Source organism: Herpailurus yagouaroundi, unplaced genomic scaffold (genome assembly GCF_014898765.1).
Source record: "Herpailurus yagouaroundi ecotype Mexico unplaced genomic scaffold, PumYag 220, whole genome shotgun sequence".
NCBI lineage: Eukaryota > Metazoa > Chordata > Mammalia > Carnivora > Felidae > Herpailurus > Herpailurus yagouaroundi.
The window spans coordinates 2,778,631-2,796,721 of record NW_024412451.1 but is presented as its reverse complement, the minus strand read 5'-3'; the positions used below and the strand labels follow the sequence as shown (position 1 = coordinate 2,796,721).

The 18,091-nt window shown below is 53.2% G+C and overlaps 1 protein-coding gene across 2 annotated transcripts; it reads left to right on the top strand.

The window, feature by feature from the left end:
• The first annotated feature begins 57 nt into the window (after positions 1-57).
• On the top strand, positions 58-17,060 carry RSPH6A (radial spoke head 6 homolog A). 2 transcript variants are annotated; one of them, XM_040457453.1, is made up of 6 exons: positions 58-954; positions 4,308-4,542; positions 9,196-9,960; positions 11,193-11,337; positions 12,080-12,197; positions 16,647-17,060. In XM_040457453.1, exons 1-6 carry the CDS (start codon positions 284-286, stop codon positions 16,882-16,884), a joined length of 2,172 nt encoding a protein of 723 aa, XP_040313387.1. In that variant the 5' UTR covers positions 58-283; the 3' UTR covers positions 16,885-17,060. The 2 variants fall into 2 exon arrangements, with proteins under 2 accessions (XP_040313387.1, XP_040313388.1); XM_040457454.1 differs by lacking the exon at positions 12,080-12,197 and having other exon boundaries at positions 16,647-16,875.
• Positions 17,061-18,091: the final 1,031 nt, after the last annotated feature.

Sequence of the window (18,091 nt, the reverse complement as noted above, 5' to 3'; positions counted from 1 at the left end):
TCTACCTGCGTGTCAGCTGTGGGACTGCGCGGTAGCTAGTGAACGCGCCCAGCCGCTGGCTGGAGGACAGGCAGCCCCTCGCTCGTGGGGCTGCGCCTGCGCGGAAACCGGCTCCTAGGCCCCGGCGTCCCCGCGCGCCCTCCCCTGGTAACGGCCCGCCCCCTCCCTCCTTAGAAACCGGGCGGCTGGCATAGAGGCTAGCCGGCCTGTGGCGGCAGGCGGGCGACCGGTCTAGCCTGCCTGTCTGCAAGCCTTCCTCCTGGAAGTCGGCGATCCCTTTTGAATGATGGGGGACCCACCGCCCGACCCTGAGCCCCCTTCCCAGCTGCCTTCAAGTCGGAGGAGTTCCCAGGTTTCCCAGCGGCGCGGTCTCGAACTCTCTCGGCCCCAGCCCGCCTTCCCCGAGGAGGCGGAGCAGATACCACTTGATACCTCCATCCTGCAGAGCGATCGGGGGATTCTGGCCAGCCAGGCCAGCCTCCAGGGCTGGTCGCTAGGGGCCAGCCCGACCCAGCAGGAGAACTTGACGATGTTCCAGGCTGAGGAGGCCCAGCTGGGTGGGGTGGAGTACCCGTCCCCGAATATGGGCTTTCCCTCAGAGCTACATCCCCAGCTTTATCTGGAAGAAGGTGGGATCCAGGCCACCCAAAACGCCGGCCTAATGCTGCAGCAACTACAGCGGGGCCAAAGCAACCTCTTCCAGCAACTGGAGTCTGCCTACCTGGAGACCCAGCCGGACTTATTGGGCCAGTTCAACACGTACCAGAGAGATGACCTGCAGTTCAGCCAGCATGGGCCCTACTTGAGGGATGAGCCCACCCTCCAGTTCTCACCCTCCGAGCCGGGCTTCACGCCCTTCACTCTGGAGGTGCCCGAGCCGGAGCCTCTGGAGCTGGCCGTGCAGAACGCCAAGGCCTACCTGCTGCAGACCAGCGTCAGTTGCAGCCTCAGCCTGTGAGAAGGGGCTCCTAAGTGGGGGGGAGAGGGGGTGGGATCCTAGCCAGGAGAGGACCCAGCCAAGGCTCTGCCTCAGGCTCCCAGGTCCCTTCAGTCAGACCGGGGATCACCCCTCATGGGTAACCAGGGACTGTTCCAGGGGCATCTAACTCAGGCTAGGAGTCGGGATGGAAACGCTAACAGCTAGCATTTACTTACCAGGCTGCCACCATCCATACATTAACATCTAGTTCTCACAGCTGAGATTAGCACATCTACTGTCCCCGTTTTACAGAGGGCGAAGCCAAGACAGAAAAATTCGGTCCCATATCCAAAGTGATAACAGCTAGGATGTGGCGGAGTACGTGTGATTTGGCTCCTGAGGCCCTATTAGCCACTAACTTGCCAAAGCCTCTTAGCTGTAGTTAGAATACACTTCTCAGTCCCCATTATGTCATCATGGAACTTACATTTTGGTGGGAGAATGGGCAATAAATATAATAAATGATAGGTAATGATGGGAGCTAAGGTGGAAAATAAGGCATGGCGAGGGGAGTTAGGGAGTGCATGTGAAATAGCATGAGGTCAAGGAAGGCCTCTGGGGAGGCCTCTGAGGAGGTGACATTTGATCAGGGACCTGAAGGAGAAGAGGGAGGGCACCTTGCAGGTGACAAGAGGAAGCACATTTAAAGGCTTCAAGGCTTGCTGTGTTTGAGGAGCAGCAAGGAGGCTGGTACAACTGGAACCAAGGGAGAAAGAGGGAGAGCAGGAAAGGGCCAGGTTGGAGAAGTAACAGTTCTTGCTAAAGCACAAAACTGACCCCATCTCTCCCAGGCACAGGGCTTGCCATGGCTCAGGAGTAAGTGCTTCCTCCTCACAAGAGCCATTCAGCCCCTGCCGCTCTCCAAACTTCATCTCTAGTCAGCTCCTGGCCTCAGATCCTAGAGTCTAGCCAGAATTAACCTCTAGCTTTTCCCAACAGTTCCCACCCTTGGAATCTTTAAGGTCCTTTATTCAAAAGCCATGGTCAAAGTCTGACCTCTCCTTACCCTTCCCAATTCAGTGATGGCTCTCCAGCACACCCAAGACAACTGCCGAAGGGTTTCCACCCTGCAGACAGTTAGACATACATGTTTTCTTGGAGAGAGAGACAGAGAGAAAGCACGCTCAAACATGACAGCATGGGAGAGGGGTTGAGAGGGAGAATTCCAAGCAGGCTCCACACCTAGCCTGGAGCCTGATGCGGGGCTCGATCCTCTAACACTGGGATCATGACCTGAGCTGAAATCGAGATCAGTTCAGCCAACTGAGCCACCCGGGCGCATCACAGACACACATGCTTTGAAATCAGGCCAACCTGGTTTCAAATCGTGACTGTGCTACCACTGTGTGATCTCATGGCCTCAACTTTTCGGAGCCTCAGTTTCCTCACCTGGAGAGTAGGGATTGTAATTGTTCCTCAGATGTACAATTGTGGTGAGAATCCAACACTGCTCTCAAGTGCTCAGCATCGTCCCTGGCTCAGGTAGAAGGAAGCCAATACAATACTGTTATCACAGTATTGTCTCACTGTGTATCAGGCGGTGTCACTGCCTCCTCTCCTCCCCTGATCCCTCCCTCTCCTTCCACTCCAGCCAACATGCCAGGCACACCCTCCACTCAAGGCTTCTGCACATCACCCCCAATCATACCACCTGCAAACCATGGCAGTTTTCCTTCTTCCTTTCCGATCCTTTTTGCCTTTCCTTTTTCATGTCATATTGCATTAGCCACGACCTCCAGTGTAGTCGCGAAAGCAGGCATCCTCGTCCCCAATCTCATAAGGAAAAAATGTTCAGTCCTTCACCATTATGTGCCATAGGTTCCCCTTTATGTGATTGTAAAAAATTACCTTCTGGGGCGCCTGGGTGGTTCAGTCAGTCCGACTCTTGATTTCAGCTCAGGTCATGAATTCACGGTTCGTGAGATCAAGTCCCTCATCAGGCTCTGTGCGGACAGCCAGAGCCTGCTTAATATACTCTCTGTCCCTCCCCCACTCTCACTCACATGTGTGTGCGCGCGCTCTCTCTCTGTAAATAAATAAACATTTTTTTTTAATTACCTTCTAGGGGGATCTGGGTGGCTCAGTCGGTTAAGCACCTGACTTCAGCTCAAGTCACGACCTCATGGTTCGTGAGTTCAAGCCCTGGGTCGGGCTCTGTGCTGACAGCTCAGAGCCTGGAGCCTACTTCACATTCTGTGTTTCCGTCTCTTTCTGCCCCTCCCCTGCTCACTCTCTGTCTCTGTCTCTCTCTCAAAACATAAATAAACATGAAAAAAATTAAAAATAAAATAAAATTATCTTCTGTTCCTAGTTTGGTAGGGTTTTTAAAAATCATAAACGGGTGTTGAATGTTATCAAACAACTCCTCTGCACCTACTGAGGTTATCTTACATATATTTTGAACATATTAACATGATGAGTTAATTTTTTTTCTGTTTTTTCTAATATCTTCCCAGGCTTGCATTCCTGTTATTAGCCCAGTTTAATCATGGTGCATCATTTTTTGAGAGCATCTTTTTGCTGGATGTCATTTGCTAATATTTTGCTTAGGGTTTCAGCATCTATATTTCTAAGCAAGATTGGCATGGAAATTTCCTTTCTCCTAGTTTCCTTCAGTTTTTTTTTTTAATCTTTTTTTTTGAAAGTTTATTTTGAGAGAGAGACAGAGAGACAGTGCACATGAGTGGAGGGAGAGACAGAGAGAGAGAGAGAGAGAGAGGGAGGGAGAGAGAGAGAGAGAGAGAGAGAGAGAGAGAGAGAATCCCAAGCAGGCTCTGCATCCTAAGTGGGGCTCCATCTGATGAGCCCATGAGATTGTGACCTGAGCCAAAATCGAGAATCAGACACTTAACTGAGCCACCCAGGCGCCCCTTCCTTGAGTTTTGTTGTCAAGATCATGTAAAACTCACGAGATGTCTCGGCCTATGCACCTGCTGTTCCCTCTGACTGAAATACTTCTCCACCCCCCCACCCCCACCCCCAGTATCTGTATGGTTTGCCTCCTCACGTCTTTCAGATCTCAGCTTAAATGTCACCTTGGTGTGACCTTCCCTGGCCTTCCTATTTAAACTTACAAGCCATCTCCTATCCCTGGCATTCCCAGCCCCCCTCCCTGCTTTGTCTCCATAGAAATTACCACCTCCCGACACACTGTATGTTTTGCACATTCGGTTCATTTCTGTCTCCATCATCAGAATGTCAGCCCCACCAGGGCAGGGACGTTTTCTGTACTGTGTCCCCAGCGCCAGGCACGGGGGCCAGGTACGCTGAGCTCACTGAGCTGAGCGAGTGATGTCTCCCACCTCCCACTCCCTCCCACGGGAGGCAGGTATGAGCATCTAGTGAACCTGCTGACCAAGATCCTGAACCAGCGGCCCGAGGACCCTTTGTCCATCCTGGAGTCGCTGAACCGCACCACGCAATGGCAGTGGTTCCACCCCAAGCTGGACACCCTGCGGGACGACCCAGAGATGCAGCCCACCTACGAGATGGCGGACAGACAGAAGGCGCTGTTCCTGCGGAGCGGCAGAGGCGAGGGCCAACAGGAAATGGAAGAGGAGGTGGTGAGAGAGGCGATGGGGAGGGGCGCGTGGCAGGAGGGGCAGTGACCCAGGCTTAGGCACAGCCGGTGCTAAGGTCCGGGGGCGAGGGGATGCACAGTAGGACCCAGAAACCAAAAACAATTTCAGGTCAGTGTGCGAGTTGGGCCACGGGGGGTGGGGGTGGGGGTGGGGCGGGAGGACCAGATCACAGAGGGCTCTTTGAATGCCAGACCAAGGAGATTGGGTTTACTCCTGAGGCCGCTGGAGCACCACGGAAGGGTTTGAAGCAGAGGAAAGGCTAGTGGGCTTTGCTTTTTAGAAGACAGACTCCAGGGGCCCCTGGGTGGCTCAGTCGGTTTAAGCTGCAGACTCTTGATTTCGACTCAGGTCACGATCTCACAATTGTGAGAACCAGCCCCTCATCAGGCTCTGCGCTGGGTGTGGAGCCTACTTAAAATTCTCTCCCTCAGCTCCTCCCCCACTCGCTCTCTCTCTCCCTCTCTCTCTCTCTCTCTCTCTCTCTCACACAAAAAAAACAAAAACTAAAAAAAAAAGCTGACTCCAGCGGCTAAGTGGAGGTGGAGGCTGGTCTCCCTCTTGCCGTCCTTTACTCCTCCCTCCCCCAAATAATTCTGCTTTGCAGGCGTTTTCTGTGAAACTCATTGCCTCCTGGAGTCTCTCAACACTGAAGTGCCCCTTATCCCTAGACTCAGTTTCCCCTTTTGTAAGTCGACCCCTTGCTAAGAGCTCTTCAACTCCTGGCCCAGTAACATTTCACTAGCCTCAGAATATTTAATTCCACAATTCTGTTTCCAGGCTTGGACAACGGCATAAAATTCAGGTGAAGGACTCTTCCACTCGTTCAAGAAAACATTTGCTGGGGACTCTATTTATGATGATTCCGACTCCTAGGCCCCGGCTAAGAGCCTTGAGAGCCTTGTCTCGACTCATCCCCCGAAACAACCCTGCAAAGCAAGCGCTACTTAATTTCTATTTGTAGAGGAAAGACTTCAGCTCGGAGGGCGGGAAGCTAGGACGTACCAGAGACAGAACTAGGAAGGCAGGACCGTGACCTCCAAGCCCGTGCTATACAGAACCTTTGCCCCATCTGCGGATGCGATTGCTCTGTGCTCACGTCCATGCTTCTGAGAGTCTGGGATTCTGGCGACGGTGGGGTGGGATGGTGAGAGACCACGGGAGCGACAATCTGACAAAGGAATGAGCCCTTGGGTGAGCAAAGCGCAGGGGGAAATACCAAGCCTCGCGCCAAGTTTTACTTGGGAATATGGTTTTAAATTTCAGATGCAGTTTCTCCTCGGGAGGCCCCACCCACTTGGAAATACACCCTTCCTTTCCACCTCCAGGTCTTACCCACATCTAACGCAAGGCCCCGAAGGCTCCGCCTCCTTAGAACGCTTGGCTCCTAGAGGCTCCGCCCCCTTGGAGCACCACGGCGCTTGAGGCTCCGCCCCGTTGAAATGCCAACCCCCGGAGACTCCGCCCCCTGACGGGCTTGTGCCTGAAGGCCCCACCCACTTAGAATTTGGAGCTGGAATTCTTTCTGGGAGGTCCGCAAACTCGTGGCAAAATTGTGGACGTTTGTGGCCTGTGCATGTTTCTAGGAAGAGACTCAAAGAAATCAGTGATTCATCATTTTTGATATATTTCTCTGACAGGAGGTAGGGCTGTCATTTCCTTTTTTCTATTTCTCCCAAGTCGCTAGCCACGATCCCCAACAGCCATGGTGGAATAATGCATTCTTTCCCCCCATCCTCTGAAATGCCATCTCTGATTTATTTACACCTCTACGGACTCGACCTGTTTGTGGATTCTCTATCCTTCTCCTTCCGCCCTTGTAGATGGCTTTCTGCCCCGGAACTCACTGCGCCTCTGTTTCATAAAGCTCCTGACTACTCTCCAAGTTATAATTTCAGACTAACTTCAGTATTATTGCATCACATTCCAAAAGCTGACACTTTACTTATTTGACAACATAGACCATGTGAGGGCAGGAAACAGACGATGTTGCAGAAGTGGAGACAAGTGATGTAAACAAGACAGAAGTTTCTCCTCACACCCAATGGTCAGGTGCAAGCAATCTGGAGATGGCAGGAGGATGCCACATGTACGTTCTCTCCCCCCAGACACGCATTACTGGCGATAGCAGAGGATGGGGAAGGGAGGAGGGTCTGACCTGACCTTGGGGGGCAGTTTCCCACTCTTGCTGAAATTAACAGTGAGCGGGGTGGAGTGATATCACTTAAACATGGTTGGTGAGGCCACACCATTGCCATGTGGATGGAGGGTGGGGATTCCCAGAAAGAGGGTGATGGCCATTGGCTCATGGGCCCGGCACACACTCATCCCTTTTTTTTTAAATAAAAATTTTAAGATGTTTTATTTATTTTTCAGAGAGAGAGAGAGAGAGAGAGCAGGGGAGGGGCAGAGAGGGAGGGGGACAGAGGATCTGAAGCAGGCTCTGCACTGACAGCACAGAGCCTGATCTGGGGCTTGAACTCCCGAATCTGAATCCGAGATCACCGAGCCACCTGGGCACCGCTCTACCCTCCTTCCTTTGTCTTCCTCCCCGTCAGCGAGGTGTCTTGGAATTAAGCTTGACTCCGCTCCCCCTGAGTGGCTGGTGTCCCCACCAATCAGGAAAACCAGCTTTTGCATTGCGTTTATGATGGGAAGAAAGAGCCAGAACCACTTTCAAAAGAACGATTCTCCTACTATTGAGCATTAGGGTGTGCTACATCTCGAGCTGAGGTAAAAACAAACAAACAAACAAACAAAACCCCAGAATCCGAAGCAGGCGCCAGGCTCCGAGCTGTCAGCACAGAGCCTGACGCGGGGCTCGAACCCACAGACTGTGAGATCATGACCTGAGCCGAAGTCGGACGCTCAACTGACTGAGCCACCCAGGCGCCCCCTTATGAAGTATTCTTATGAAGGGTGATGTATCCCTCACCCAGACCCTTCAGAATGTGACCTTATTTGGAAGGAGGGTCATTGCCGATGTAATGAGTTATAATGAGTTCCTTCTGGAATCGGGTGAAGCCCTCGTCCATTATGCCTAGTGTCCTTACAAAAGGTGAAGTTTGGACACAAAGTCTCAGTCATCCAGCATGTGGCTCCCACACTTGCCTGTTTCACTTGCCGCCACACGCACAGAGTGGACCCGTATTAGTCTGTTATGGCTGCTGTAACAAACTTAGTGGCTTAAGACCACATAATGTTTTACCTTATAGCTCTGGAGGTCAGAAGTCCGCTTCGGATTGGGCTTCACCAGGCTGAGGTCAGGGTTGGCAGGGTTGCCCTACTGATGGAGACTCTTGAAGAGAAACCATTTCCTAGCCTTTTCCAGCTTCCAGAAGCAGCACACCTTCCTTCCTCCTGGGCCCTCCTCCGGAACCTTCCAGTCTCTGACTCTGATTTCTGCTTTCATCACATCTTCTCTGACCCTCCTGCCTTCCCCACTTTCACTTAGCAAGACCCTTGTGTTGACTTGGGGCCCACCCGGACCATCCAGGATGATCTCCCTGTCTCAGGATCCTTAATTTAATCACACCTGTAAGTCACTTTTGCCCTGTCAGGTAGTCACACCTGACCTGACAGGTAGTCCTGTCCGTGTCCAGGAATCGGGACATGGATATCTTTTGGGGGGATCATTACTCTACCTTCTATACCTCCTCTCTCTCCCTTCTGCTTTCAAATTCTGGCAAGAGAGCATGTGGTCTCCCCGATTTGGGCAATGTGTTTCCCTGGGCCAGTCATGTTGGCCAAAGGTGGGTCATGCCAGTCTCCTGAGGAAGGACCTCATGTGTTTTGGTCTCTGCTATATCTCAATGCCTGCCTAGCCTGGGATTGGCACCCACTGGGTCTTTAATAAAGATTTCTGGACTGACTGAAAAGTATTGGGGTCAGCCTGTGGCCATGTGGCTATGGGAGTGGCTGCCTGGGTCCAAACCTCACTGTATTCTAGTCTCAGCCCTCAATTTGCTTGTTCTCACTCCCTTTCTGCCCCCGCTTCTCCGTCTCTCTGCCTCTCCCCCTCTGTCTCCCTGAACCAAGTAGATGGTGAAGGAGGAGGCGGTGGGGGCAACAGTCATCACCACCATCCTCCAGCATCACTGATTCCTGGGCTCAAGACCTGCATCTTCCCTTAATTTGTTATATGATTTGGGATATCTGTTAGGGGTGCATTTGGCTGCAAGTAACGGAAAACATGACTAGAAGTGGCCCCTTTGCCCCATACAACAAGAAGGGAGGTAAGGTGGCTCAGTGATGCCACCAGGGACCCAGCAGTTTCCACCTTTCAACTCTACCATCATTAAGGTATGGGTACACACCATCCCATGCATTGCCTCATGGTCCCAAAATAGCTGCTGTGCCTCCAGATCTCACATCCCATTGCAGGCAGAAAGAAGGGGGAAGGATGAAGGAGCAAAGGATTTTCTCCTAGTGATTTTCCTTTTCCTTTCTTTCTCCCCCCTCCCTTTTCTTTTCCTTAAGAGACCTCCTCCCCAAGGACTTGCCCCTACATCCCACTGGCCTGCAGCGTCGCATGAGCAGCTGGGTTACGGAGCAGTTTAGCTCTCCGGATTTCACAAGTCAGGCTAGGGAGCAGGGCTTCAGCCTTCTTTCCTCTGCCCTCCACCCGCCCCTCTGCAGGCTGAGACGGCGGTGCCCAACGTCATGGAGACGGCCTTCTACTTCGAACAGGCTGGCGTGGGCCTGAGCTCGGACGAGAGTTTCCGCATCTTCATGGCCCTGAAGCAGCTGGTGGAGCAGCAGCCCATCCATACCTGCCGCTTCTGGGGCAAGATCCTGGGGCTCAGCCGCAGCTACCTGGTGGCCGAGGTGTCCTTTCGGGACGGCGAGGAGGAGAGCGAGGAGGAGGAGGCGGAGGAGATGATGGAGGGCGGCGAGGGCATGGACGCACCCGACGAGGAGGAGGGCGAGGAGGACGAGGAGAAGGACACGGACATTATCCCCAAGCCCATGTGGAAGCCACCGCCCGTCATCCCCAGGGAGGAGAGCCGCTCAGGCACCAACAAGTACCTGTATTTCGTGTGCAACGAGCCAGGCCTGCCGTGGACGCGGCTGCCGCACGTCACGCCCGTGCAGATCGTGCAGGCCCGCAAGATCAAGAAATTCTTCACCGGCTTCCTGGACGCGCCAGTCGTCAGCTACCCGCCCTTCCCGGGCAACGAGGCCAACTACCTGCGGGCCCAGATCGCCCGCATCTCAGCCGCCACGCACATCAGCCCGCTCGGCTTCTACCAGTTTGGGGAGGAGGAGGGCGATGAAGAGGAGGAGGGCGGCGCGGGGCGCGACTCCTACGAGGAGAACCCCGACTTTGAGGGCATCCCGGTGCTCGAGCTGGTGGACTCCATGGCCAACTGGGTGCATCACGCCCAGCACATCCTGCCGCAGGTGAGGACAGGGGACTCACCGGGGTCGGGGGTGGGGGGGCAGGGAAGGGGAGCTCCAGGCAATGCTCTCAAGCGCTGGCTCTCTGCCTGACGTGCTGCATAATATTCACCATCCGGCAGATATGGGTTGACGATGCCCTGTAAGACACTGTTGGGGCCGGATGCATCCTGGAGTTCCGAGCTTTTCAGATTCCAGAAAGGTGACAGGGCACACATACCAGAATATTACGCAACAGCTCAGCTCAAGGAGGGGCTGGGACACCAGCCGGTGCTTAAAGATTTCATTATTTCTTTTTTCTTTTTTTAAAAAGTTTTTTTTTTTTTAACGTTTATTTATTTTTGAGAGAGAGACAGAGCATGAGCAGGGGAAGGGCAGAGAGAGAGGGAGACACAGAATCCGAAGCAGGCTCCAGGCTCTGAGCTGTCAGCACAGAGCCCGACGCGGGGCTCAAACTCACCGACCTCGAGATCGTGACCTGAGCCGAAGTCGGACGCTCAACCGACTGAGCCACCCCGGGCGCCCCAAGCCCTGCCTTTTTTGACCGCCTGATGTGTTGAACTCTATATTCGTGCATTCACTGGTTCAAGGAAGCCCCTGCTGTGTGCTAGGAGCTTTTATTCATTCAGTCCACAAACTTTTATTGACTCTGCCACGCCTTCTTGAATCCAAACAACTTCTTTTGGGAGTGTTGCACGACTATCATCCCCACTGCCTCGCTGAGGCAGGTGAGTCTGCTCTGTGCTGTGCACTTAGGTGTGTTCACTTAACAGACACATATCAGCTCTTCAGGGCCTCGTGTAGCCCGTCAGCAATCCAACGAGAGAACCCCTATGTTACCCCCATTTCACTGATGAGCAGAAGATCATATGGGAGGCTGAATATCAGCTCCCTGGGGCAGAAATTGGGGGCGGGGGGTCTCTCCTCTCAAGGATGTTTCCCCAGCACCTATCTGTATGTAGTAGATGCTCATTAAATATCTGACAAATGAATGAATGAATGCCCAGATGGGGGGCCACACAGCCAGCAGGTGGCAGGAGTCTCCATCTCACAACTATAGCTCTCTCTCCCCCCACCCGTGTGACTAGCCCTGCCCCCCCTGCCCATACTTGGGTCCCTGAGGACAGGGCCAGGCCCCGGTGTCCTTCCTGGCCCCTCACCACCTCCCAGGGTGCAGGCGGGTTACTATCCCCCTGGGGGATGTGGTCTGACCCCCCCACCACCACCGCCTCCAGGGCCGCTGCACTTGGGTGAACCCTTTGCAGAAGATAGAGGAGGAAGAAGAGTTAGGGGAGGAGGAAGAGAAGGCAGACGAGGGGATGGAAGGCGCGGAGCAGGAGGTCGGGCCCCCGCTGCTGACGCCCCTCTCCGAAGACGCAGGTAACAGTCCTCTTGGCCTCACGCACGCCAGCCCACCGGCCCAGGTGGGGACTGGGGAGAAAGCGGGGTTGGGGGGGGGCATCTCTCTCAGCCTCAGTTGCTCCCTCATCTATAACACGGGCCTGGTGATCGTGCCTCCCTCCTGGGGTTGCGGGAACACGTCCATCTTGTGAGCCGTGTCTGGCATACGGCAGTGGCCCGGGTGGTGGGATATGATCTTTCCAGTCCCGTGTGGGTTTGGGGCGAGAGACAATTAGACAGGCCTTCCCCAAGAAGGCAGGACCCGAGCTGGAATTTGGAAGACTGGATGGGGATTTCCCGAGGTCAGGGTGTCAGGCACCCGGAGGAAGGAGGAAGGAGAGGCCGAGAGCCGGTGAACGGGCAGAGCCCGAATTTGAACCCGGATTTCCGGGGCCACAGGGCCTGTGCCGTGCCCTCTGACCCTGGTCCAAAGCCATGGCTGACCTGGAAGGGCGATCACCGAGCACGGCAGCGCCTGCAAGGGAGGTGAGATAAGTATACCCACTTCTTGGATGCGGTCACTGAGGCTCAGACTGGCGAGGTGGCTTCCTGGGGCCACACGGTGAGAAAGTGATCTGGAGCCAGCCACACTCCCTTCACGAAGCCTCTCCTTGTCTTCCTTCTTTGCGCCCTCCCCTCTTCCTCTCAGTCTCCCCTCCAGGGGGCTGCGCAGGGCTGTGGGGAGCTCTGACCTCCCCTGGTGCTCTCCACTCCCCTGCAGAAATCATGCACATGTCACCGTGGACCACCCGCCTGTCCTGCAGCCTTTGCCCACAGTACTCCGTGGCTGTCGTGCGCTCCAATCTTTGGCCAGGGGCCTATGCCTACGCCAGTGGCAAGTAGGTCTTCTCCTAGTCCCTTCCAGAAGAGGAAGCCCCTATAACCTCTTCCGAGCCAGGCTGAGGGTGGATGGGGGCAGAGAGTGGAAGGAACCCCTTTCAAGAAGCCCCCTGGGCTGACCCCCTCACTCAGCTCCAGGACTTCCAACCAGGGCTAAAATGAGAAATCCCGGACAAAAAGTGAGAGCCCCTCAGATAAGAGAACGGAGGATCAGAGAGGGTAAGGAACTGACCCAGGGTCACACAGCGTATGCGGGATTCAAACCTGGATCTCTGGCCTCCCGGCCCAGGCTTCTCAGCTCTATGAGTCACAGAGCCAGACAGGACTCAGGAGTCCACTTTGATGTGGCCCTGCCAGGGGCACCGTCTTCTTTCCGGGGGACCTAACTTCTTCCCTGGGCCCCCTGGCAGTTCTTCCAATTTGAAGGGTCTTGGGTCCATGGGGCAGAAGTCTTCCCTGCCAGGATCCCCCACAAGTTGCTCCCCAAAGATTTGTCACTGCTGCATATTCCCACCCACGCACACTCACTGAGACACTCACCACACACTCGCCGGGCACAGAGAGGCCCTCAGTCTCTCCCAGTGGGCGCGACGGAGCCTTTCTGCTTTGCCGCTTAGGGAGCGCCCTCGGCAGCCCCGCGCTGGGCGCACTTACCAACTCTGTCCACCAGATGGCAGGATAAGTTTTCCTAGATGTTTCCCTTTCCAGCTCCGTGCCCAGGGTGCACTGCTCCATCCTATGATGAGATTTCGTGTCAACTGGCTACTTTCACCACATTCTTGGCGATTTTTTCGCCTCCAGAAACAGGGAAGAGTCTCCTTGGCTTGCCGCACCCTAATTTGCCAGCAGCTTTCTTTCTTTTTAAAGATTTTATTTATTTATTTTTTAAGTTAATTTATTTATCTTGAGAGAGACAGAGACAGCATGAGTCAGGGAAGGGCAGAGAGAGAGAGAGAGAGCGGGAGAGAGAGAATCCCAAGCAAGCTCCGCACTGCCAGCACAGAGCTCCATGCAGGCGTCGAACCCATGAACCCCAAAATCATGACCTGAGCCGAAACCAAGAGTCAGATGCTTAACTCACTGAGCCGCCAGGCTCCCCTTAAAGATTTTATTTTTAAGTGATCTCAACCCCCCAACACAGGGGTCAAACACACAACCCCGAGATCAAGAGTCACACGCTCCACTGACTGAGCCAGGCAGGCGCCCTGCCAACATCTTTCTGAAAGCAAAAGATAGATCCAAATTGGGAACTCAACTCACCCATCCATCCACCACTCAGTCATGCATCCCTCCCATCATCCATTTTTTTTTTCTTTATAAAACCCTCTTGGGTGTCACTGTTTGCCAGATGTATGCTAGGTCCCAGGCCCTTATTGAAAAGGCGATATGGATCCTGCCTCTGAGAGCAGGCAGAGGAAGCACAGAAACTAATAATATAGCGCCCCCCCCCCCCCCGCCAAATAAATACCCTGTTACAAACTAAGTACCACTAGGGACAGTGCGGGGACCAATTAAAGCTCATACCTGTTGGGGCGCCTGGGTGGCTCAGTCGGTTAAGCGTCCGACTTCAGCTCAGGTCATGATCTCATGGTCCGTGAGTTCGAGCCCCGCGTCAGGCTCTGTGCTGACAGCTCAGAGCCTGGAGCCTGCTTCAGATTCTGTGTCTCCCTCTCTCTCTGACCCTCCCCCATTCATGCTGTCTCTCTGTCTCAAAAATAAATAAACATTAAAAAAAAAAAAGCTCATACCTGTCATCTTAAGGGGATCAAAGTGGGATTCCTGGGAAGAGCAACCTTGAGGTGAAATCTCTGGGGAAAGAGAGAAGTAAGGAGGGGGGGAGGGGGAAGCAGGTAGACCAGAGCTTCCCAGACTGTGAGCGTACACGACCCCAGGGATCTGATTCAAGTGAAGGTTCTGGTGACACAGGAGTGGGGTTGGGGCCTGAAGGTCTATCTTTTTATTTTTTTTAATGTTTCTATTTATTTTCGAGACAGAGAGAGAGCATGAGCAGGGGAGGGGCAGAAAGAGGGGGAAGACACAGAATCCAAAGCAGGCTCCAGGCTCTGAGCTGTCAGCACAGAGCCCGACATGGGGCTCGAACTCATGGAGTGTGAGATCATGACCTGACCTGAGCTAAAGTCAGACGCTTAACCAACTGAGCCACCCAGGCGCCCCTCTGAAGGTCTGTCTTTCTACAGAAGCTCAACCTCCCTGGTGAGGCTTCCAAGGAAGCAGTGTTTTCAAAGGTTCTAGGAAGACCTGGAGGAAAGCAAAGGTCTCAAGAACAGCAAGGCTGTGAAAATAAGGGCAAAGCCAAACAGCCTGCGGGGCAAATTCTCCATCCCTCTCTCTCCCCCCCACCCCCTGCCCCTCACTGCCTCTCTCCCTATCTCCCAGTCCCCTCCTTTTCCTCCCATTTCCTCCTCTCGTTAAAATTCTGGGAACAGGTGGGCTGGCAGGCTTGGCCCCAACCCCTTCTGTTCTTGTTTATTATCAGTCTCCTCCTTCTAGAATGCAGGCACCACAGCAGGGATTTTTGTCTAATGTGTTCACTGCTGGGTCCCCACACCTAGACCAGCACTGTCCAACGTAAATAAAATGCAGGCCACCTGCATTACTCTACATTTTCTAGAGGAGCGCCCAGGTGGCTCAGCCAGCTAAGCGTCTTGACTCTTGATCTCAGCTCAGGTCTTGATCTCAGGGTCATGAGTTCAAGCTCCACGTTGGGCTCCGTGCTGGATGTGCGGCCTACTTAAAATAAATAAGTAAGTAAGTAAATAAATAAATAAATAAAATGTCCTAGAACTAGCCATGTTCAAGAGTAAAAACAGGCAAGGTTCCTTTTAATAGTTTATTTTACCCTATTATATTTTATTTTTGTTTTCAACGTTTATTTATTTTTGGGACAGAGAGAGACAGAGCACGAACGGGGGAGGGGCAGAGAGAGAGGGAGACACAGAATCGGAAACAGGCTCCAGGCTCTGAGCCATCAGCCCAGAGCCCGACGCGGGGCTCAAACTCACGGACCGGGAGATCGTGACCTGGCTGAAGTCAGACGCTTAACCGACTGCGCCACCCAGGCGCCCCACCCTATTATATTTTAAATGTTGTCATCACTATGTGAAATCGGTAATGTAAAACTTAACGAGCTATTTTACATTCTTTTTTTAAACTTTTCATACTCTGTCTTCAGAATCTGGTGTGAAGTTCGCACTTACAGCACATTCCATCTGGATGCTACGTTCTCATCAGAAGTACTTGACCTTGGATTCAGATTTCACCACATTTACAGCTGAGAAAATAGATTCATGGACCCAAGTTGCCCCAGGCACACTTCGACATTCTCCCATTATCCAATAACAGAACTGAATATCGGTTTTATTGTTTACATTTGAATTCATTAAAATGAAGTAAAATCCACCCAGACGACAGCAGAACACACATTCTTTTCTTTTCTTTTTTAGCATTTATTTATTTTCGAGACACAGAGCACGAGTGGGGGAGGGGCAGAAGGAGAAGGAGACACAGAATCTGAAGCAGGCTCCAGGCTCTGAGCTGTCGGCACCCCGATGGGCTCGAACTCATGAACCATGAGGTCATGACTGAGCCTGTCAGACACTTAACCGACTGATCCACCCAGGTGCCCCAGAACACACATTCTTTTCAAGTGCCCATGGAACTGTCTCTAGGATTAGACCATATGCTAGGCCAGGAAACAAGTGTCGATAAATTTAACCGGATTGATTATACAAAATATGTTCTCTGGCCACACTGGAGCGAAATTAGAAATCAATAACAAAGGAATTTGGGGGACTTTCGCGGATATGTAGAAATTAAACAACACACCCCCTAAGTGACCAGGGGGCCGAAGGAGAAAGCACGGGTGAACTTAGAACATCAAATACAATTAGAAACTCAGGCTTTTGGGGCGCCTGGGTGGCTCAGTCGGTTAAGCATCCAATTGCGGCTCAGGTCATGATCTCGCAGTTCACAAGTTCGAGCCCCGAGGCAGGCTCTGTGCTGACAGCTCAGAGCCTGGAGCCTGCTTCGGATCCTCCGCCCCCCTCTCTCTCTGCCCCTCCCCGGCTCTCTCTCTCTCTCTCTCTCTCTCTCTCTCTCTCTCTCTCAAAGATAAATAAAACACTAAAAAAAAAAAAAAAAAAAAGGAAAGAAACTCAGGTTTTTGGTCCCACCAGCCACGTTTCAAGTGCTCAGCAGTGACATGCATTGTTGCAGGGTACAGCTCTAGACAGCCCGGCACTTAGGAGACAGATGCTCAGTAAACACTCAAGAGCACGTGAACGGAGAGACCTGGTAGGCACAGCACATTCCACCCCACCACCCACACCTGTGCAGCCAGGCCAAACCCTCGCGGGGTCCCACCTTCAGTGGAAGTCCAGGCTGGGGCCTTGGAGGAAGGATCTCTCAGTATCTCCCTGCCTTTCCAGGAAGTTTGAGAACATCTACATTGGCTGGGGCCACAAGTACAGCCCCGAGAACTTCAACCCACCCCTGCCAGCCCCCGTTCAGCAGGAGTACCCCAACAGCCCCGAGATCTTGGAGATGAGTGACCCCACGGTGGAGGAAGAGCAGGCCCTCAAAGCAGCCCAGGAGCAGGCCCTGGCGGCCGCGGAGGAAGAGGAAGAAGATGAGGAGGAAGACGAGGAGGAGGATCTGGATGACTGAAGGGGGCCCCCCCAAGCCCCTTCCGCAAGCAGGTAGATAGTAGGTTTTCCCTTATACATAGTTAGTGACGGGGTGTTGTTTTTTCCCCCCACTGTCGGTTTGCTTTCTGCCCCTGGAGGGCAGGAGTAGAAGAGGGAGGTAGCTGCTCTAAAATAAAATTTCCCCATGGCACTATGGCCTAGTTTCTCATTTGTGTGTTGCATTTTCTCACTGCAGTTGTTGACATGGCCCCCAAGTCAGGGCTGTTGAGCTCTGCTGGGAACAGACATTGCTGCATAGGCCCTCCCATCTGTTTCATTCATTCATCTGGCCACCAAACAACTATTTTTTTCAATGTTTCTTTATTTATGTTGAGAGAGGGGGAAGGGCAGAGAGAAAGAGGCCCAAGCAGGCTCCACGATGTCAGCGCAGAGCCCAACGCAGGGCATGAACTCACGAACCGTGAGATCATGACCTGAGCCAAAATCAAGAGTCAGATGCTTGACCTGAGCCATCCAGGTGCCCCCAAACAACTATTGAAGTGCCTTCTGTCAGCCCAGTCCTGTGCTGGGGACACAGGGGGGGCCAAGCAGCTCCAGCTCTGCTTTCCGGGGGTCTCACTCTCTACAGGAGAGGCGGTCACATCTCTCGGCAGTGACAACCTGGATGGGGGAGCCCAGAGGACTGACCGAGCTCCTCGGCTGGCTCTCAAAGGGTCAAGAACAGAGTGGGGAAGAGCATTCCAAGCAGAGGGAACAACATGTGCAAAGACCAAGGGCAAGAGAGAGTTCTACGTTGAGGTAGTTTCCCGAATCTCCATGTTTGGGACATGGGGTGAGGAGTTAGTTGTAAGAGATGAGGTTGGAAAGAGAGGTTGGCAGGAGCAGATCACTCAGGGCTTTATTTTGCCCCAAGAACACTAGGGAGCCACAGGTGGTCTTGGAGCAAGGGAGGGCCCCAGTCATACTCATGTTTAGAAAGACCTCTCTAGATGCCAAGTGGAGTGTTGGGATGGGAGTCTGGAGAGCAGAGACCAGGCTGCTGGGAGGGCAGGACTGGAGTGGAGGGCTTTGGACCAGGGCGATGCAGAGAAAGGGACTAGAAAAGAGGAATTCAGGTAACAGAATGCAAAAGACTTGGGGGCTAGAAGCAGGGGGTGAAGGAAGATGATACAGATCTAGGGAGACACTGAGGTCTGCAGACTGGGTGAGTGGGGGGATGGCAGTGT